The sequence below is a fragment of the Hypomesus nipponensis genome, chromosome 2 (assembly GCF_054491055.1).
Source record: "Hypomesus nipponensis isolate SF chromosome 2, ASM5449105v1, whole genome shotgun sequence".
NCBI lineage: Eukaryota > Metazoa > Chordata > Actinopteri > Osmeriformes > Osmeridae > Hypomesus > Hypomesus nipponensis.
Window position 1 is genome coordinate 22,145,001 of NC_140362.1, and position 10,171 is coordinate 22,155,171.

At 46.3% G+C, this 10,171-nt stretch overlaps 1 protein-coding gene across 1 annotated transcript in view; it reads right to left on the reverse strand.

The window, feature by feature from the left end:
- The window catches only part of kcnn3 (potassium intermediate/small conductance calcium-activated channel, subfamily N, member 3), a 37,489-nt gene extending 36,702 nt beyond the window's left edge, over positions 1 to 787 (reverse strand). The window contains exon 1 of the mRNA XM_084669179.1: positions 191 to 787. Coding sequence (XP_084525305.1) covers positions 191 to 787 — 597 coding nt within the window. The remainder of the gene's footprint in view (positions 1 to 190) is intronic.
- Positions 788 to 10,171: the final 9,384 nt, after the last annotated feature.

Genomic DNA, 10,171 nt, shown 5'->3' on the forward strand with positions numbered 1-10,171 from the left:
AGGGAGCACCAGGGAGCACCAGGGAGGGCCTGGGAGCACCAGGCCACCACAGAGCCACGCTGGGTGTGGTGTGCTGTATGAACCAGCCCAGCTCTCCAGACAGACAGACACACGGCCGTGACATTAGGAAGTTTTGTGAGGTGTGTGTTTCCCCCCCCCCCCCGCCCACTCCGCCCCCCCTCCTCCTCACCTTGTTGTAAACTCCCCAGGACAGCTCCGTCTCGATCACCATGACAACAATGCCGAACATTCCAAAGATGAGAGCGTAGTCACTCAGCCTCTTCCTCTTCTCAAAGAGCGCCCTCCGATGCCCCAGCTTGTAGCCGATGTTCTGGTTCTTGCGCTTCGAGGCTTTGGAAGTGCTCCCCCTAGCCCCGACCCCTGCCCCCCCTTGCCTGCTGCCCCCTATTCCCCCCACCCCGACCCCCGACCCACCTAGGGCCCCCCTGCTCTCCACCAGGGCGTGGTTCTGATGGTATATTGACATCTGATTGGAGGTCGAGTCACTGATGTCATAGCCCCTGGCGTAAGGCGAGTCTTCTTTGGATGAGATGACGATCTCTGGGGGATTCTGGGTAATGGGTTGATTGGTAGAAGACTGAGCCAGAGAGGAGGAGGTGGGGAGGGCTTCTCGATCCCGCCCCCCGGATGCTGTCATCCCGGCCGCGGCCGTAGCTCCGCCCTCTTTGGTGTCGCTGCCGCTGTCTGATTCTATGAGGTTTCGGCGGGAGGCGCTGAGACGGCTGAGGGGCTTCATGACGCCTCCTGTGTACTTACAAGAGCTCATGGCGATCTCTGTGAAGGGGTTGCTGTCTCTGCGGTGAACCAGCGGACTGGCCTGCCTGTGCTTACAGCCCCTGTCTCTGTCTCTGTCCCTGTCTCGCTCCATGGAGGGGGAGTGGGAGGAGTAGAAGAGAGCGTTGTACACGGGGGAGTTCTCCCCACTAAGGCTGTGCTGGGAGCCCAGACAGGAGGACAGGGGGGTGCTGGTGGGGTGGAGGGCGTTGGGGATGGGAGGGGGCAGGGGTTGCCCCCCCGCCGAGGACACGGGCAACTTGGAGAGCGATGACAACGGCATGCTGGGCGTGGTGGGGGACGGAGTGCTCCCGTTCAGACGGTCCAAGCTGGATCCCCCCATGTGGTTGGAGTGGTTTGTTCCCGGGTAGTTTCCGGTCATGGACGAGTGGGAGATACCACTCAGAGGCAGGGGGAAGCGTGGGTCCTCATCCTCGCTCCCTCCCAGCAGAGCCAGGCTCAGAGAGGGGGGGGGCTCCATGGTTGGGACTGGGAGAGAGAGAGAGACAGAGAGAGAGAGACAGGGAGAGAGAGAGAGAGAGAGAGAGAGAGAGAGAGAGAGAGAGAGAGAGAGAAAGACAGAGAGAGAGAGGGAGAGAGAGAGAGAGAGAGAGAGAGAGAGAGAGAGAGAGTGGGAGAGAAAGGGAGAGAGAGGGAGAGAGGGAGAGAGAGAGAGAGAGAGAGAGAGAGAGAGAGACATTTTGAGGGAAAAAAGAGTTTAATTAACAAGTGAAATTATGTGAAGAACAAAGAAGGAGTGAGGAAGAAGAAGAACAGAAGTGAATGATGAATGCAAAGCTACGAGAGGCAGAGAGGAGAGAGTGAAATGGAATGATGACTTATGAGGTGGATGCAACAAGACCTAGGCTTGAAGAGAGATGTAGTCACACTTTAAAACCTCTCTGATAGACTGAGACAGACAGTACCACTGTCTCTCCCTCCCTCTCTCTCCTTCTCTCTCCCTCTCTCTCCCTCCCTCTCTCTCTCTCCCTCTCTCGCCCTCCCTCTCTCTTTATATCCCCAACTACCTTGGCCCTCCCTTGCTGTCCCCCTCTCCCCTTCCAGCAATCTGTCATACAAATGTCATCAGGATCTGGGTGTTATTGTTAGCAGGGAGGGGAAATCCTCGTCATTTACATAACACAAATCAAGTGTAACAAAATGATTGTCCTATAAATCAGCCTTCTCTTTAAGTAGGATTCATATTCAAAATGTATGCTATTGTTGATTACTGTATGCCATTCACTTGCGTCTTTAAATGTAATATATGAAAATGTTTCATGCTGAAAATATCCCGCAAAGTTAAATGATCTAAAGCAGGTTTTTCTCTGATCAAACACATACACTTCTGTTTCTCTCCCTCCTACCTCTCCTGTCCGTCTCTGTCCCCAGGTCAGAAGTGTTGAATCACTGGCTGGATGGATTTAGACCTCCACACTTTTTCTTTTTCATGTTGTCACGGCCATTCCATCATTGCTCGCTTCGCTTCCGTTCATATAGGTGGTAACCCGACAGCTCCTCGGCTTCAAAAAGGTATTTTCTCGAAATGATTTGCTAAATCCTTCGACGCCGGCTCCTTTAGCGAAGGCGTGCAAATACATCCATGTACTTGTTATCCAATGATCGATTCATGACGAACCTTATTCGATCATGTCAATGTCTATAAAAATGACAGCAGGAAATCTTTCATGATGATATGATGATGAACCCACTGTTGCGACTGCATTTCTGATAGCTTGGGTTTGGCTGGAAAATTTTGAAAACTTGGCGTCTCGACATTGGAAAAAATTGAATATAGCCTACAGAAAAAAGGACCATTTTTTAAAACAGTATTTTGCCCAACTCCTCTTGGTCATGATATCTAATGCTCTGCCTCTCTGAATCCGTCTCTCTCACTTTCACTCCACGGACCAACTTCTCTCCTCTCTCTCCGCCTACTAATTCTCATTGGACAGGCAGGCAGAAAAGCGAGATAGCACAAACTATGAATACATGTCAATATATTCACTAAACAAACGCCGTCATTCATAATACTACTCCATCTCTCCGTCAATAAATCCCGGTACCGAACACTTCTAACCTGTCGCTACGAAGATCCCTTGCTAGACGTGTTTGGCACCTGTTACGTGTGTTAATAAAAACCGAGACGGCTTTGAGAAATCGGGAAATGAATAGCCTTTGTTTGCTCTCCTGTCAGCGTAGCCTATAGGTTAAACCATTCCTTCGTGTCAACGACTTCTCAGTCACATAATGTGGCAACTCAAGCATGTGTTTTGTTTTAAAACAACAACAAACGATTTTCTATCAAAATGAACCGACAATCGCTAATGGCAGGCGAAAGGGAGGGGGACACGTTATCATTCGATAACGCGCTTCTGTGCGCTCGGCCTCCCGGAAAGGCCAACTGCCTAACAGAGAAGGATGATGGTCGGTGCAGAATAAAATAATAACTCCAGAATTTGGCTCTGAACCATGATCGGAATACTGTCGGCTCGCCTACCTGTACACCAAGATTTTACTATACGTACGCTATCCTCTTACATATTATTATTGTCATTCTTAATTTTGTACAACAGCTTAACCCCGTGATTGGATCTGAGAAGGGTTTAATATTCCACCCATCCAACAGAAACTGTCTCGTGCTTATGTTGTTGGCGGCTGCGCTCTAAATCGGATAAATGCACGTGGAATAGTGTGGCAGGAGATTAGGGCAGACCTTGTGTGTAATATCCAACCAGAACGGAATCTAACATAGGCCTACTTTAATCGCGTATTCTGGGGGTGCATCCAGGGATATAAGAACTACGGCATAGGCTACCTTATGTCATGTCACCTTGCTCTCTCGTGCTTCACGGTTTATACAGACACATTCTCAGCAATCACTGTCGTCATGGTGACTGAGTTGATTAGGGCACTTCCGGACCTAAACGAGAAGGGGTTGAACTAGGTCTCACATCATTAGATGGCGAATAGGCCTACTGACTGAAGGAAAAATAGATACATAATGAAATAGATAATTTAGATTCGATTATACATCACATAGGTCAGATAGAGGCAAAGGAGGAAAGGGTCTGGGGGTAAACAAAAATGAATATGGGTGAATATTTATCCCGGTATTTCCAGAGCCACTCTGAACGGTCGAGTTGAGAGTTCAGTGCGCCGCGCGCTCTCTCCAAAGCCCCAGGTAAGGTTAGAGGTCACGCAGAGAGACAGGAAGAGAACGCTGACGTCATAGGACGCAGCTGTGATCGACTTCACCGTTGTAGGCCTACTAATCCTCAAATTATTTGTTCCCCTATTGTTAACACAACCTGCCCAGCAATAGTCTTGTCCAGACGTTGTCTACTAACCAATATGCCCATAAGTCTCGGAGACATTGTCTAGAGGACAAAGTCTGGATAAAGAAAGACAGCCAAAAATAAAGCAGGCAGGTTGTGTTAACAATAGGGGAACAATTATTTTGTGGATTAGTACTACATAAAAGCTAAATATACTGTTTATAAATATAGAGTGGTATTCTACTGCATTACAATGTAGGCTATCACAGATCATTGATCAGGAATCGTGAGATTTTAGTCTGAAATGTTAAGACAGGAGAGGGGGAAAGAGAGGCCTTAGTTCATTGTATTGCAACGGTTATCCCACCTTGTATGGGAAAGGTTATCCCACCTTGTATTGGAAAGGTTATCCCACCTTGTATGGGAAAGGTTATCCCACCTTGTATTGGAAAGGTTATCCCACCTTGTATTGGAAAGGTTAATTCAATATTGTAGCCAAGGGTGTTTGAAATAGAAGTGAGGAAAATGTGAATAATGGAATAGATAAAGGAATAATGAATTGTAAGGCAGTTGCTATGCCAACCCTTGAAAATACAGACAATTTCCCCTTTTCCACCCCTTTCTAAATATGTGTAAAAGAGAGAATTCTTGTGTAAGTAGAGTGACTTCAAATTACAAGAATCATATAGATTTTTGACAAGCATAATATGATAGAGGAAGGCAGTGAGGAGGAGGAGGAGAAAAAGAGTGATTGATTCATGAAAGAGTGAGACGCCCCACAGCGATCCGATTGGCCGTGAAATTGTGAGGCGTGCGCCCTCTAAAACATACGTGTCGACAGCATCACCCCAAAGCACAAACGAACCCCCTCAGAGAGGAACTTGGCGTCCATGCACAGCCATCAGTTCTGATGAGGTCAGGGTCGCTTAGAAGAGCGCTATGGAGTCAGTAAATTCAGAACTGATGAGAAAAGATGATGCGGAGAGTCCTCCTGGTTTCCCCCCTAATAGACCACCAGGGATGGGATTCACTCCTTCAGACAGTCTGTAATAGCCATGCTCCACCATCTCCTTCATATCCTAATGGCACAGATTACATTAGGAGGGGGGTTGGGGGGGGCATTGTAGGGGATAACCCACAGCTTCAAACAAACCACTGTATGCAGATGGACTAAACCCACAGAACAGCACTCTAACTGTCGAGCAGGGAGAGAGTAATCAAATAGAGGGAGTGGGAGAGCATGGGCGAGTGAGATAAATAGAGGGCAGTGTGGATGAGAGAGAGAGAGACAGGAAGAGAAAGCTATATATGGAGGTGTGTGTAGAGAGAGGGGTGGGGTGTAGAGGGGTGGGGTGGGGAGAGAGGGGTGGGGAGAGAGGGGGGGTGGGGAGAGAGGGGTGGGGTGGGGAGAGAGGGGTGGGGTGGGGAGAGAGGGGTGGGGTGGGGAGAGAGGGGTGGGGTGGGGAGAGAGGGGTGGGGAGAGAGGGGTGGGGTGGGGAGAGAGGGGTGGGGTGGGATGTAGGTGTTCCCCTCTGCTGTCTGACCAGGGAGCCTCTAGTGAGGAACATCTCTCCTCAGAACAACTGGGCCCTTTCAGCCCTTTTCATGAAAGGACACAGACATGCAGCGCTCTGGAAGAGATGCAGGGCTCTGGAAGAGATGCAGGGCTCTGGAAGAGATGCAGGGCTCTGGAAGAGATGCAGGGCTCTGGAAGAGATGCAAGGCTCTGGAAGAGATGGAGCGCTCTGGAAGAGATGCAGCGCTCTGGAAGAGATGCAGGGCTCTGGAAGAGATGCAGGGCTCTGGAAGAGATGGTCAAAGCCTAATTAAACAGAACATGAGCACACTGATGTGTTTTAGATCAATTATGGTTGGGTTAGTAAAGATTGAGAGAAAATTGAATAAAAGACAGAAGATTAGGTTGGCCGGTCATTTTATAAATAGGAGGTAAATGACCTTAGATCTTGAAGAGGTCATTCCTTATACCATTGATTAGTTAACAACAATTAAAGATAATGATTACTTTATTACTTCTATACTCTTTTAAATGTTCAGAATATAATAAACAATGTTTGATGTATATCTTGCAATAATGAGCACATGACCCTTGGTTCTATTAATTATGATTCTTGTATCATTGATATACTGTCATTATGCTGTTTTATTACACCTGCATAGCCAAAAGTTGGGTCTTTGTAAGATGTGATTGGGAAAGGCCTGTGTCACTAGTGAAAGTCAGAGGTCCAAAGTGTCCAATATTACCAAAGTGTATAATGCCATGCAACTTTGAATGAGGAATAGAAGGAGTGACAAGGCCAATTTTAGGAGCCCTGTCTAAAGACCTTAACAAAAGCTACCCAGCATACATTGTTATTGGACTGGGCCTTCAAAGGCTATGCTAATCATCTTGTATCCTCCCATAGTCTGATACCATATACTCCCTTGATTTCCTGTATTCATGGTCCAGTCTACTGTGATACTCAACTTGAATGTACCAGACACCTGCACCATACATTTGTGTAATAAATACATTGAATTTGTCTTGAACTTGTTTTAACTCATTCCTTTCATTGACTTGGTACTTTCAGAGCAATTGTGTATTATCTAATACATCTTCAATACTCAAATACGTTTGAAGATATGTCTCTCTTTGTGTCATAAAACCCGCAGAACTCACATAAACAAAATAGTTACAATATATTTGAAGTCAGAAGGGTTACCCGCATATTGCTAAATCTTCTTCTGGGAAGGTGTGTGTGATTGAGTGTACCGATGCTGCACCACCCAACTTCCACTACAAATGAATCTATTTTACACTTACATTGACATTTAGTCATTTAGCAGACGCTCTTATCCAGAGCGATTTACAGTAAGTACAGGGACATTCCCCCCGAGGCAGGTAGGGTGAAGTGCCTTGCCCAAGGACACAACTATTATGGTGGGAAATTGATGATTGGTAAAGGTGGCAGATGGGGAAGTAGTGAACATGGGGTCAGACTTTGGGGCCTCAGATGGCAGACTGAGGCCTACGCAGTAGGATTATAGTCTGAACAGGATCAAACCAGAATAGAGAGAACATGGGATGGGAACAGTGTGTTTTGAAAAGACCGGCTGTTGGTTGTGCTCGACCAATCAACAGGGTGCTCCTGTCTTAGATAAGGGACGGGGTCCCAATGGGTTACAGCTGGTATGGTGAAATTGAGCTGACCAATACTGTTAAGGGGGTAAAGTCGCGCATCTGAAGTAACGAGGATGGAGGAGAGGAAAGTTCAGGCTGAGACAGGTGGAAGTGGGGTTGTTGGGAGTTGAAGAAAACAGGACAAGGTCATGCGAAGGAGGAGGGGGTGAAGTGAAGTGGGCTTTTTCACCAGTAAAGAAGTTGTCAACAACTTCTTTGGGAATGGTCAAGAACGGGTTGTGGAACCTTCCAGAACCTTCTAAAAGGTTACGTCAGCGTATCAGGCAGTGCGGGGGGTTGATTCTCATATCAGTCAATAAAAGAGGAAGTTTGGGGGCATGGAAGTGTCTCTTTACCGTGTGATACCTGTGTACCATTTGCAATAAAATATCAAAAGCCACCTTGACTTTTTGAAAGATATTCTGTCTCAGACTCTATTTTTGATAATCCTTCTGGAAGACGTCTAGTTCTTCAACACTATCAGTGCTGCACACTGCGGTTAGGGTTAAGATTGGATAGATTAAATTGTTTACATAACACCTGGAGTATTGTCTCTGAAGCATGCAAAAAAAATCCATCCGTTTGTTCCAAGTATGTAATTGTGTTTGTGTAATTTGAGTGAAGGGTGCAAGGCTCCATCCTCTTCATGCAGTGAGGGCAGTGAGAGTGAGCATGCCTCTGTCACACTGAGGCCACAGTCAAGTGTTTGAGAAGTTCAGGGGCTAACTTGACTTTTACAGAGTCAGCATGAGACAGGAAGGTGCGTGTATGATGGGAGTGTGTGTGTGTGTGTGTGATGATTCAACATCTTAGTCAGCTGTCTGCACCCTCACTGTTAAGTGACAGTGACAGATTTACCCTCCACTACACTCTCTTTCTGTCTCACCCCCCACCCCTCCTCTCTTGCCTATAGTGATCTCTCTCCGCCCCTCCTCTCTTGCCTATAGTGATCTCTCTCCGCCCCTCCTCTCTTGCCTATAGTGATCTCTCTCCGTCTCTCCTTTCAGTCACTCTTAGGGGGGGAAACTTTTCTAAATACATTGAATGTTCTACTTTCTCAGATCATTTCTGTCTCTCTTCTTCACCTTCATGTATTCCCTACTTTCACTCTCATTTATTTCCATCTGAACGCATCGATTGGCTCATTCCACCCTCGGTCCGGGGCTAATATTTCAGTCTGCCCAGCTCTCTTTGCCTGTCCATTTTAGCACCCTTATCTAGTTCCTTTCTTTCCATTAGTCCACCTCCCCTCCCCCCCCCCCTCTCTTTGAAGATGACTGATTGGATCGGGGTGGGAGATTGACAGAATGAAGCCAACTGACGGGTCAAGAGATCACAATTAAGATTGACCCACAAAATGAGAATTACTTTAACAAACACACACACACAGGGAACACACCACACCCTACAGTGCTATACAGGGGGTTGACAATACTGGCTGATCACCTCAGATCAACCCAGATCTTCCTTTACATCACATAGATGTGCTTTTACTAAGATAAGCATGAAACACTGTTCAGATACTGATAAGGGCACTTCCCCATGGTTCAGCCTGGCCCTAGCCATGACTAACAGGTACCTGGGGCTGATGTAATGAGTAGGGGGTACGGATGTAATGTTGCCTCTCTCTAAACAGTCTCTCTCCCTCTCCCAGTCTGCCACGATGAGAGGTCTCCACCTGGTGGCCACTGAGGGAACAGCAAGTTCACTCCCCATTGCTCAGAGTGCACGAGTAAAGCCCGGTGACCTACCCTGTAAAAAAAGAGCTGTACCAGGACCCCACCTACCGAGCTTCTGGGAGTGGGGAGCTTGGTGGTAAAAGCACTAAACTTCAGATCAAGAAGTCGCAGCCCCCCCTCCCCCCCATACTGTATGTAGCTTTGGATAAAAGCATTTGCAGAGTGAATATTTGATTGTGAAGCTCCAGCGCTCCACTACAACTCATTTGCATCGTCACCAACCTGGTGTTCCTCGTGGACACAGGACCTGCTCGACCTGCGCTCAGGTAACCTGCAGTCCTCCATCTTTGAGGAAAACCTGTCAACTAGCAGTGGTAAAAAAAATTAAAAAAAAGTAAGCAGTACCTATATTTACCTCAGGTCTAGATGGATCATTTCAACTGGCTGTGTTTATGCTGCCACACGACGGCTGTTCCTAACTGCAGCATTTTACAAACCTTCATAATGGGAAAACATTTGGATTGTAAATAGACATACGGCAGTCCTGCATGTGCATTAAGGTGTCACAGCTTCTAAAAGGAAGGGACAGAATAACAAATCTGGGATAAACATTGCTGGTCAATTTAATTTTGTTTAACACTTTTCAAGGAGGACCCCATCCGTAAAAAACAAAGTTATTTTAATCATTACACATTTGACAGAGAAAGAAAAAGAAATCACCATAAATCAAACACAATTTAAAAAAAATCCATCTCGAGTATGACTTAAAAAATAATATATACATCAAATATATACATATACACACACACAAACATATATACAATGTGTAACAAACATCCCTATTTGCATATACATCTGTGTGTTTATGCATTTGTATGTACATGATGTATATACTGCATCACCTCTACGGTTGTGTTTCCATCTCAGAAGGTCCAGAAAACATTTAAAACAATAAACAATCAAAACAACCGAATCGTTCTCTTAAAACCAAGTCATCAAGACATGACCGTGCAAGAAAAGGACAAAAGCAAAGCGATTTCACTACAAGCATGGGCTGACAGGCGAATAATAACAGATCAGCTACATCGCCCTTAAAAACATTAATCAAGACCAAACTGCTCATGCAAATCAAATCCTTGTTTCTCTTCCTGCCTTCTCCTGCATGGTCATCCAGTGACAACATCAGAAAGTGAACCCAAGAGAACCGGAGATCGGAAGATAAAACTGTTTGATTATGATTT